The following is a 12,612-nucleotide window of genomic DNA, read 5'->3' as shown; positions in this document are numbered from 1 at the left end:
AACGGGACTCTCGAAAATGCACATCATTACAGTAGTAAGGTTGCCACGGCAAGCCGACTATGCTCCTTGAATTGATAAATCGTCAACTTGGTACTCGCTCAGAAAAAAATTGACGAAAACAGTAGAGAATAATGCCTTGCTTATGATATTAAGGGCTTATGACGGGGTCAGTTCTGACACGGCACCGTGACCCTTGCATCGGCTTTAACGATCCCATCGTACATTTGCTTGCGATGAATCTAGTGATAACATCTTTAAATCCTATCTCCTGAGGCCACAGTATGTTTTCGTTGAATTATGCCAAGCATGCCATGTTTTTAGCGTATCATTTGCTCTAGGATTCATTTTACAGTACTTTGGCAATCACTCGTAAAGAAATAGCAACTTTATATCGATAACAGCTGGATGCACATTTTAATAATGGCGAGAATAAAACTGTTTTACATTCAATAATCATAGCAGCCTTTGTGAGCAACTCAATAAAAGAGCGGCGGGCTTGCCAGAAATAGCACGGCTTTAGCAATCAACTCCACTGATGAAGTTGAGGACTGTGTAGCAAAAAGAAGTCATCATTTGTGAGGAAGCAAGAAGTGATGCAGCGACGCTGCTCCTAAGAAGAAGCAAGTGGTAGATTATATATTACTGGAAACAACAAAGAAAACCATCCATAACGTATGCACAATAAGAGTTGCAGATATAAGACACTATGACTGAAAGCTCAAAGCGAAGAGCCGTTCAAAAATGAAGACCACTCTGTGAAAATTTGTCGAAATAAATTTTGTGTTCTTTCTTCTACTTTTTATGTTTTAACCGAAGACACTCAACTCGAACTTTTTTCGTATTTCCAGTTCTTCTTTGCGGAGAGCACTACCCGCATTTGATGGAGCTCTTGATGCGAACAAAAAAAACTGCATACGGGCAGGCACAACACAGCCAAAAAAGATGTTCCATGCACTTGCTTTTTATCCCCGTCGCCCCTCAGTGGAGCTCTTTCCACATTTGATCCCTCTCGTCTCGAGGAGTGGTGTCCCAGCCGCACTTTTTCCTGACCAAACCTACGACTCGTCGCCCCAGACAGTCCTCGGACAAGCGGTTACGGTTAGGGCAGTTCAAGCCGCCGCGTCCCGACAATCTGGCCAAGTGTTCTATCCCTCACGTTGCCCCCGCTGACGATTTCCTTCTTTATTTTTGTTTCTTTTTTCTTCGCGGCCCATGGGTGAGCACACAGTCCTGCGCTGTTTCCTAGCTCGTTGGGAACACGACAGGCTTGGCGGAGCTAGTGCGGGTGGCGCTCCCCCGTCGTCTATTCGCCCAGAGCCGTGTGTAGTACGTTCTCCGCAGAGCCCCAAGCGCCACCAGCCACGACATACGAGGCCGCATCGCGTCGACTGGCTAGCAGTGCACACACGCGCGCGCAGACGCCCGTCGAGGGGAAGAGATGTTGCTGCTTCTGGTGCGCCGGGTTGCCGAAGCCGCAGTAGCAACAGAGGCGGCAGCGGTAGTAGTAGGGGGGGAGGTTGCGGACGGCATCACCCCTCCCCACCTCCTCTACTCTCCTGCACGCCCTTCCTCGTGATGGCGCGTATGACTAAGAGCAGAGAACTCGGGCGCCGAGAGATCTCGGAGCCCTAACTTGATTAGGACCCTTTTCATCTTCCGCGAAGGCCCGCGTTGTTTTCCATCGTTCCTTCCCTATCCGCGCGCGCAGACACGGGCCCTCCGCCGCCGAGCAATGAGCCTGGGGTCTGTCGCACCCCACTGCGCATGCGTCGCCGACCTCGCGGCATCGCCTCGCTCCTGGTTCCCTCCCTCTCTCCTTCATCTCATCTTTCCTCGTGCCGCATCTTCCGCTTCGCTCCCTCCTCTCCCATCCTCCGGCTTCGCTTCGCCTGGCGTCTTTCTCTCCATCCTCGCACTCTCTCTCGCTCTTCTTCTCCTGCGCCGCCTTTGTTCTGGCCGGGCCGCAAAAAACACACGCAGCTTGCGGCGGCGCATTGTTCCCTCCCAGCCATCGTCATCGCGCATCTATGGCGAGCTTTGCAATCTCTCTTCCTTTCAACGCAGTGCGCCATTTCCGTCCGCTGTGTTTCTGCTTTTCGCCGCAGAAAGCCTCCGAGAGCCGCGGCGCTCGTTCTCCTCTCTTCTTTCTATTTACTTTCGTTGACCGACTATTCCGGTTAGCGAAGGCGTTATCAGCCGTCGATGATGGAAAGAACGCCCTTTTTCGCAAGCGGTTCAGCTACAGAAACAGCATCTTTGTTGTTGCTGTTGTACAACAAACAGAGGCTTTTTTTTTTCGTCTGTAGACAACAGCGGTTCAACGGTGAAAGGGGATGCCAAAGTAGAGGTAAATTTTAAAATAACTCATTCTCACACTGAGTGAGGCACTCAAAGCGCAGTTATGGAGATCCAATTTTTCATCAATCCTACCACACCTTCTTTATGGTAACAGTGATGTTATGAAAGCGAGCATTGAACTCTGTTTGAAAAAAAAATGCGTTGCTTTTTTTTTCAAAAAAAAAACTTTGATAATGGCATTGTGATTATCTCAGTACCTAATTCAGATGAAGCATCCCGTTGCTTAGTCTATAATGTTGATTTAATGTAAAGCGAAGACTGTTCGCTATTTATTTTTGTATCGCTTGTTATTTTTATCGACGCTGTTTTGATGCTAGAAACGGCAAGCTATGACCGACCAGCTACTCTAGATTATTTTTGTTTAGCTGTTGTTGCGGCTGCTGCGCTCAACACTATGATCATTAGAAACAACTTAAGCAAAATTAAAAAGATGGATAGCCTAAAATAAATGAATGACCGATAGAAATGGAGACGTTGTGTGCTACACGCGAACGCAGGAAACACTTAGATTAAGTGTTCACAACTTTAAAGAGAAATTTAAGCAACAGAAAGCTGTTCAGGATGCAATCATGTAATGTATTTGAAGCGCAATAAACAAACAAATGTCACACTCTTCTTAAATAAACATCACTTCAGCGCTATTGTATAACATAATTATGTTACCACCACGCAAAGAGGAATTTCTCCCCTTAAAACATCGAGTTTCACAGGGTACCGAAAGGCTAAAACAAAATAAATTCGTTGTTCCGAAGGGTACAATTTTTTTTTAGTCCAGCGCTCGAAAAACTTTCCCCTGCGCACGCTACGCTCCTAAACGCTTTTGTATTGGCGATGGAAAACCGCAGCGTGCCTCGGAGCACCCTATAATTTCTCACAGAGGCGTCGGAGCGTCTGCTGCCGTCATCAGTATTCATTCGACCCTAAGATATACAAGGCCACAAAACTCACGTAAATCTCTTTCACCTCAACCCTTCTTTGTTTTTTTTTTATTCCAATCCTTCCTTTCCGACTCGTGTGGCTTCAAATACGGGCCGCATTAATTTTCGACAAAGCCACCCACCAAAAAGCGGTCGTATTCCTACCATGGTAGCTGGCACACTTGCAGCATTTGCATTGCGCTTCACGTGAGAAGCAAACAAACAGCATCTTGAGTTCACAGAGAGCTGTGGAGAAAGGAGGAGGGGAGGGGGGGGGGGGGAGATGGTGCGTGTCGGTTGCGCGCCCTAATAACGGAATGCATCTCATCTGTTGATGCCTCCGGGACGACAGAGTGAATGCCATCGTTTTCGCGGCCTCACCCCATGCCCGCTGCTGGAGATGGCGGCGTTGTTGTGGAGCACCCCGGAAGGAAGGAGCGAAAGAAGGAAGGAAGCGAAGAGAGAGGACGATGGGGGACTTCCGCTGTCTCTGCGGCGCGAACGCCATCGTTCTTAGTTTACCCCGCCATGCGAACGACGCCGCGGGCGCGTGTAAACGCTTCTTGTTTCGATCGTCGAAGTAAGAGGCAATCAAGGAAAGGGTTCACCACCACCACGTAAATCACTCCGCTTACGAGATTGCCGACGGCCTTCGCTTTTGTGCTGTTGTTTTTATTGTTGTTATCGTTTGGTTTCGCGGGGACCATTTCTGAATAGCCTGTCCCCGCGACGTTTGCAAAGAGATGCAATCTCGCTTTCGAGAGGGCCGGGAAAGTAGCGCATACACAATTTTATAAAAGAGATGCGTGGATGCGCGAACGATCTGAGGAGAGCGTTGTTTTATTTAAAGGCATCATTTTAACTAAATCCTAAGCGTGTTATTCTGTTTTGTTTTGTTCTTATTTCAATAAACATTGAAACAGAAGAGCTTGAGTCTAAACATGCGAAAATTTTCGAACGTTCGAAGAACACGCGAACGCTGAGCAAACGCCATTTTCAGGTTTATGCATGAATCCTAGAGAAGCATTCTCGAGAAAAATCGTATTACAATACGAATTAAGCTTGTACTCATTATTTTGTGAGCCGATTTATTCGCTTTCGCAGTGCAAATACAGTCACATCCAAAAAGAATAGACTTGCAATTAGGGCTGAATTTTGGGGCAGCACTCACTGTACGTAACAATTTTGAACGCATGATCCGTCATCGCTAGTTCCCGCATCCGTATGCATCCCATTGTCTTCACCGAATGAAAGCTATTTGGCTGACCATCGGAGAGAACAGGAGATATACAGATTGAAGCGTGTGTGAAGCTCAAATATGTAAAGAGAAGCTGTAGAACAACAAAGGTCACAGGTACGCATGCGCGCTGAAGTTACTGTCTTGTTACCGTCTACCTCAAAGGTCTGTAAGGCTGGTACACTGATGAACAGAAAGTTGGGTCGGTTGGTTGAGGGTTCTATTTTCCCTCTATTTTCTTTTCCTTTGTATTCACGAAAGTTCAGGATTAAATTTCAGGCAGCCATATTGTTCAAAGAATTTTACGCTCTATCAAGCGGTCGCTCAAGCAAAGACTTGTCTGGAAAAAAGAGTGGGTTTCACCACACATTTGGCAATATCGATCATCTCGTTTGGTGTCTTGCGTTGCAACCAACTTCCCCTCTTTGTCCTATGCCTTCAGCAATCGGCTTTGTTGCGCTGCTAACCGGGGTGGATCTGCATGGATGGCTAAACTGTTAATGTCACTGGACAGCCTTGAATTCGCATACATGCAAGTAATGTTTCAAGAAGTGCAACACGTGTTCGTAGAAATATTGACGAAGTTGTCTGCGAAAGACAATGAAGAAGAAAATATGAAAATTTCTAATAATTTAGTCAAGCTTTAAAAAGGAGGGGAGGGGGAGGCTGGAACTCACATTTGAAAACCTACCCATTTGTACACGTGTGGCAGATTTGCAAGCCAAAGCGCAGTGCACAGGGCACCGTGCACTAGGCACCCTTCAATGGGTGCTGTGCACTGGGCATTATTCAATGTGCACTGGATGGTGTGCTCTCAGCACTAGGCTGTGGGAGTTTGACGGGGGACTGTGAGCACGGGACAGTTGCCCCTGAGCACCATGCAGATACCACTAAGCTGGTGGCACCTGCAGGTTCGAAGCGTACACCAACAGAATCGAAACCAGATTATGTAAGGTCACATGATCAAATGCCTGAATGTGACAGTTTCCGTTCTGACAACTGATGCCCGCGGGTCAGTGTTGATAGATATCGATGTTCTTAAGCATTCTTCTCAACAAAGATGTTCGAATGTGCAAAGCAAGAAAAAATTCAACTCTGATTCAAAATTTACACTTCGAGTGCCTGTTTTGCACAGACTCATACTACAAAAAATAAACCAAGCTCAACCATGACAGCACGCGGCGAGACGGGCGAACTATTACGTCACGCGACAAACGCCGTTTCGAATATCCTCCGAATGGGAGCCGGGTTCGCGCAAGTGCGGTTAGCGCCGACCCTCCGAGACACCCCGCCCCTGACTCGGCTCCCCAGAAGGCGGCGGACCTCGGTTCTCCCCGAACTGCAGTCGCTGGGCATTGAACTAGCCAGGCGGAAGACGCGGTCTCCACGCTCAATTTGCGTCCCCGGACGAAGCTCCCTCGGTTCTGCTTGCATTGTTTTCTTTTCTCTTCTTTAGTCGCAAATTTGTGCCGTGTCGTTTCGCGGTTTGCGTCCTGTTTGGTCTTGTAACACTTTTTCGCAATATTTGACGATGCGCTTCATGTAACGTGGCGCTTGCGCAAGGCGAAAAGAAGCGGGGACAACTGGTCAATTCTGCGTAGTTTATCTTAGCACCATTGCAAAAAAGCCGCCGCGGTAGCTGAGTGGTTATGGCCCTCGGCTGCCGGCCCCAAAGAAGCGGGTTCGATCCCGGCCGCGGCGGTCGAATTTCGATGGAGGCGAAATTCTAGAGGCCCGTGTGCTGTGCGATGTCAGTGCACGTTAAAGAACCCCAGGTGGTCGAAATTTCCGGAGCCCTTCACTACGGCGTCTCTCATAGCCTGAGTCGCCTTGGGACGTTAAACCCCCCAAACCAAACCATTGCAAAAATGCTCATTTTAGCAAGGTGAAGAAGGAGACAAGGCAAGACATTGTCGAACAACGACACAGCCACAAGGTGTGACTCGTTCTTGCTCACCCGAAAATAGCAGAACACGCGAATGTAAGCCTGTATTTGAAGGGACGTCCGTTATCTTCTGGCGTCAAAAGGCTCGACTGATTACGGAAGTTCTCCATGTTAGAAGAGACAAAAAAAAACAAGATAAATATGTGTTGCTCTGCTAATCCAAGCCTAAAATAGTTAACCGGCTCTACCGGATAGAACATGAATGGAGTGCGCGTATATTAAACTTTTTGCGGTCCTCTTTTTCTTTTTTCAGTTTGATTTTCCCGCGCATGCATATAGATAGCGCCGTTGGCTAAATTATTGTTTTCCTTTTTGTAATAAAAGGTTGCTGTCCAGCGCATTGTCCTGTTTGTTTTCCCGGATTTGTGTGCTATCGATTCACGCTGCTGTCAAAATGTTTGCGCCTACTGCCAGAAAAAGGTCATTTACCTTTCGTTCTGCGTTTCAGTACTAAAATTACATCGTGTACGGTCGGTTACTCAGTTCACAAAGTACTGCTTTCGTAGTACTTAGTAGTGATTTTGCAGCAGTACTCACTAATTCTTGTTTTTAGTCTAACGCTCATATTTCCCAGAAGCTGCTCTTCTGTTATTTTTCTTTCCATCATATGATGTTTCTTGACCTCTACACATTCTACAGCCCCGACAATTTCTGTTTTGCCGCAGACAGTGAGTTTTCCGCTACATCTTCGGTTAGCGCAAATGCAAACATGGCGCCATCACACGGCCGCGCGGAAAGCAGTAAGCTTTCTGTTGTTCGCCAAATCGAAGGAAAGCTTCTCAGACCTACAGAAGCCCACAATGCATTCCATCACGTTTTGCCTGTTTTTCGGTGTTAAGTGTGGCTCACACAGCCACTTGTTGCGTTGCATGCAGTTTGTAGTAGCCCACACGCCCCTACGAAGAGCAATCTTCTTCTGCTACAATCGGCACCCGAAGCATACGCTCCTATCACCACTCCTTAGTTGAGTAAGACATCCCAAATGAATAAACCTGAAGCACATTTTCAACCACATACTACATGGCTATTCCTGAACAGCGTTCTATTCTGCGCCATTTCCTTTCCCAAACAGCCAATTCAATTCAGTTCGTTGATGTCTACAGAGTAGTTTGTCCTGCCGCGACATTTTTCTGCGTCTGCAGGCACAAGCTAGCGCAATTCATGTTTTCTTCGAAGCTTCAAATTACGATCGCTGTGGACATGTCGCCACCTGTGCGCAGTGATGTTCAAACTGCTCAACAAATACTCTGCCCTTTTATGCTTGCGATAGACTCTTCATGGCCGTGTCCGCTTTTCTTGACTTCGTGTCGTTCAGCGAGCAAACCGATTTCCCTACGGTCAGTGTGGACGTGTTCACTGTATGCGTAGACCATTTTATAACAAAGTTCCAGCTCTTTACTCCCGTGTTTTAGATTTCTGCAGCTTTGAAATATATATTGCCGAAAATAAACAGGAGTTTGCTGGTTTTCATTGGTACCCTGTGTTTATTTATCTTCTTTCCTGGGTAAAACAGTGCACTGTGCGGTGGTTCACTTCTTTTCATTGCCGCTTGTGAAGAATGCACCTGGGCACAGGCAATCATCAAACAGAATGACCTTCCAATCAAAATCAAAACAAAAGTTCGAGACTTCTCTGATCAGTACACTATAAACGCGAACACGCTTATTTGGGAGTAAAAAAAAGAGGAAGGTGTTCTCTAGCGCACTCAATTTTATAAAAGGCAGTGCGCTAAAGGACAGCTTACTCACTTTTTGAAGCGAAAAGCTTCACTACGCCAGGTAAAGCAGTCGTCGCGTAGGCCGGAGAATGACCTTGAACGACCTTCAGCCCAACCATGTTAATGTGGTACAGTTATGGTGTCTAACCCTTGACCTTGGCCCATGACCTCTAATTGACATCTGACCTTCAGATGACCTTTGACATTGGGTGACCTGGGTCACTGGGTGACCTGGGTCACCCAATGTGACCCTGGGTGACCTGGGTCTTGAGGTTGAGGCTTATTTTCCTTCAAAAATGAAAGAGGGAACTGCGACAAAAGGCGGTAAAGCCTGACGAGGTCACAGTTCCCCAAAACAGTTTACACAGCAGTGCGCAACACAGAAATAACAAATATTAAAATAATATGATGGTGAACAAAATACACTGCACCAAACGACAGTATCACCGTAAAAATAAAGAAGGTCAAAGGTTAAGAATATCCGATGGGGTGATGTGAAACCACGTGATGACATCCGGTGGGGGTGTTGTAACACCAAGCGATACCGCGTCTCACCGGACGTAACCCGAAGCGTGGCTGTGTTGTGTGTCCCCGCAGGAGCCCTGCCGTACAAGGTGTACACGGCTGCGGCGGCCGCTGCGGCGGCGGCGCACGAGGGCGTGCTGACCGAGAAGCGCAAGCAGCGGCGCATCCGCACCACGTTCACGTCGGCGCAGCTCAAGGAGCTCGAGCGGGCCTTCCAGGAGACGCACTACCCGGACATCTACACGCGCGAGGAGATCGCCATGAAGACCGACCTCACCGAGGCACGGGTGCAGGTGAGGACGCACTGTCTCCACCGTCCTCCTCCTCCTCCTCTTGCAGCATCACTGCGTATACTGGCAGCAGACCAGCACTCAGCGAGAGGGATGCGCAAAAAGTTCTGGAAAACGGAGATACCTCCGTATTTTGTCCTTAATCGGGGGGCTAAAAGGGACGAGGAGACCGATTTGTGCGAGTTGGTTCTTCAATGACAAGCGAGGTTATCTTACACCTTGTGATCTTATTTTCCTTCTGATTATTTCGGGCATACCAAGCACCCTTCGCTCTAGCACGATTCCGTAACTTACATTAACTTGGCATTGCGTGTGTCCTGCTGCGACCCTTAGTACAGATGACTCTCGAAGAAAATATGGCATCATCTTTTTTTTTTTGTGCACGTTGGCAGCGCATGTGGGCCTCTCTGAGAGTGTTCTAATGGTATAACTCCGATAGGCAGCGGGAGCCAGTCGGGATTTGTAGCAGGAAAGTGGTTACGGTGAGACGCCCTGTACTGTAGCGGAACAGCGGTTCAGAATTTCGTCCGACAGTTATGAACAAGCGTAATGCCTGGAAATGCCAACAGCATTTAGTGCTTATCGAGATCGCAAACGACTACGGCAATGATCTTTCTATTTAGGATTTTTTTTCCTCGAAAGAACGGGCCAGAAACTCTTCAGGCAGCCAGCAAGACCAAAATATTCCCAACAACACAAAGAATCCCTCTCAAACAATCCTAAGCAGTCCACTGCGAATATCGGTCTTAAGCACACCTGAAGTTCTCAGTGAATTTACACGGTATATATACTATACACGGCGCGAAACGGTCACCAACGGAGTACAAGGTATATACACGCTCTCCCCCTTTCTTTAACGGCGCTTTTTCGCTCGCCTTAGCGTTATGAAGCAGCCACCGTTGTGGCGTCAGCACCTGCTCTTTCCACGTTGGCCGACACCCGTCAAAACACGGAAAGAACGTGGTTGTTATACTTTTTAGGAATGGCGACCGGGCGCAGCCCAAACGTAACCGGGAAGTCGCTTCAGGAAGCACCTGTCAAGAAAAAATGAGAGGAGAGAATTTGAGCTCAGGGGAGCTGCGAAAGCTACGCATCGTACCTTCAGTTTACCCAGGTTTTGCACCCTCAGGAAGAACTATTTCAGGATGATGTCACTTCTAAGACGCCCTACCGATTTCAATGCGCTCCTTGAGGGACGAATTTATGGTTCACCTTAGTGAACAAAACTTTACCTCGGTAGGTGGCAACATAACTCTCATTTGAGACTGTACCACCCTTGTAAATGCGGTGAAATATAACTCTGAGATGAAAACGCAATGCGTGACCAGCATTCAAGTGCTAAACGGGCCAGCAGGATGCATCCCTTACTTCCCAGACGACCATAAAAGAGCAAGCGGAACGCTGCTCCTATAGAGCACATCATGGCCCGAGACCCAGCACCCTCGAAAGGTTATAAGCCTGCCTCTCCTGAAACGCCGCAGTGGTGCGCACCCCGCGGCTGGCCATTTGAACGGGCACGTCGAGCCATTGACGAAAACCATTACAGCGTGTTCAATGATCTGCCGGAAAAGCTTTGCGTCCCGCTGCGCACCAATGGAAGCCCCGCGGCTGATACGCGTGGTTACGCGTGGTTCGTCCCCGGTTGACTGTGCCCCGCTGGCCTCTCGGTTGACTGATTCCAGCTGGCGTCGCAGGTGCCCGGACACTCACTGTGGGTCTGACGTTCTTAACAGTAATGAGGCTCCCTTTGCGCCCTTATAAAAATGATCCATAGACAGTATATAGACTTCTTATAGACTCTACTGACTTCCCTTAGATATTTCTTTTTGTCTATTCACACTCTATTGACTGTCTATAGACAAAAGTCTACTAAATGTGAATGGCCATAAATCTATAGGTTGTCTATAGACTGTCTATGGCATTTTTATTGCCTATAGACTGTTCTCTATGCTTGTCTATAGAGTGTAGACTTTATAGACAGAAGTCTATGGACAGCCTAAAGAATGTTTTGTATGGGCGGATTCTGTCTCGTCAGCGAGCAGCACCACGCGGTCTGTTCTGCACCAAACAGGTTTGACAATCGCTATAGATTGCAACAACTTGAGAAGAGGCACTCTTGGGGACGCTATAGTTTTGAGAGAGATTTATTAGCCCCAGACAGCTTTAAATGCACTACTGCACTTTCTGAGCGCACGATCAGCTATGATAACTGAATGTGGCCGCCTTTTATCGAGGGTTTCCGGATTTTTATCTCTTCAGTGTTCACGGTAGCCAAACGGATATATAGGTCTGCTTAATTTCCTTGTTTTTTCCCAAATATAGTAGTTTTATTTCTTGCTTTTCTGTCATATATTCGCGAGACGTAAGCCGTAAATTAGGTTCTCGAACGACTGTATTTATCAAAACGGTGTCTAATGGCGTTATTTAATGCACGTCTATCCAGGAATACTGAACAATCATAAGGTGGAAAATATTAGCAGCAGATTGCAAAACACTTGAATTCCTACTTGTTCTTCGCGCTTCTTGTAAACTTTACAATACTATGGGCGAGCAGCCATTGGTTCGTTATCCAAACGCTGAGACATAGCTTTAGTAAAAACTCGCAATTATTCGTCCCAGTCCAACGTTTCGACAACACTTAAATTGTAAAACATAATGTGCAGTACTAGTTATGCGAGGATAGGACGCCAAGTGTATCCTGAAGATACTGAGGGTTTGCCTTTATAGTTCCCATCATAGATCATGCACTGCATGCTAACATATAAGGAGATGTCCGTAGTAATACTACCGCACTTTTATTTATCTTTTTTAAAGCTTAAGTTTGCCTTCAAAAGTTAAACGATCTGTAAAATACGGCTTTTCTACTCACTGCGCGACCAGCAGATCTGCACCACCATTTTTTCTGCTTCAAGTGTTGTCCGACGTAGATCTTGTGACTTGGATGCAGTTTCAATCCGCAAGTTAGAAATTTAGTGGCAGAAATAATAATAACTGCCATTAACTGCTGTTAATAATTGCACAACTTATTTTGTGTCGAGAACAAACAAAAAGATTTCTTCATTCGGGGAAGCTTTCTCCATATCCTGCGTTCCAGAGCTTCCGTAATATTAGCGAGCGACCTCACGATTAAGTATTCGCCAAGAATATAAAAAAGCGCACTACAGTCAAGCGCTGTTCGACCGAAAGAAAACCATCTACGGATACGAAAACGATGAAGAAACCAAGACCTAAGAGCACAAAAAGCGTCGAGAGTGACGCCGCGGTAACTCTAGTAAGCTCGGAATCGAGAACGCCGTGCGGTGAGCACCCAACCGTGCTAAACGTCCTTCCGCCCGCGCACCACGCGAGCAAAAGGCCGACAGGAGAAGGGGAGAGGGGGGGGGGGGGGAAGCAAGGCTGCTCTGTAAGCCACCCTCGCGCCTTTTGTTTGTGTTCCGATCCGCGCAGCCAATGGTTCCGGTGCTATACAGCGCACAACCAGTGTCAGGCGCCCGCCACAGCCCGACTGGTTTGTGGTGCCCCGCGCTCCGAGCGGCACACACACACTCACAGACACACTGAATACCCCCTGTCTGTACAGCGGGCCCTTCTCCCCCCGCCTTCCATTCGCTTGCCTGGCATGC

The 12,612-nt window shown here is 47.5% G+C and overlaps 1 protein-coding gene across 1 annotated transcript in view; it reads left to right on the top strand.

Moving 5' to 3' along the window:
* The window catches only part of LOC144127490 (uncharacterized), a 75,880-nt gene that overhangs the window by 27,699 nt on the left and 35,569 nt on the right, over positions 1–12,612 (top strand). Inside the window, exon 3 of the mRNA XM_077660482.1 lies at positions 8,772–8,992. Coding sequence (XP_077516608.1) covers positions 8,772–8,992 — 221 coding nt within the window. The remainder of the gene's footprint in view (positions 1–8,771; positions 8,993–12,612) is intronic.

The sequence above is a fragment of the Amblyomma americanum genome, chromosome 4, assembly GCF_052857255.1.
Source record: "Amblyomma americanum isolate KBUSLIRL-KWMA chromosome 4, ASM5285725v1, whole genome shotgun sequence".
Lineage (NCBI taxonomy): Eukaryota > Metazoa > Arthropoda > Arachnida > Ixodida > Ixodidae > Amblyomma > Amblyomma americanum.
This window is presented reverse-complemented; position numbering and strand designations above follow the sequence as displayed.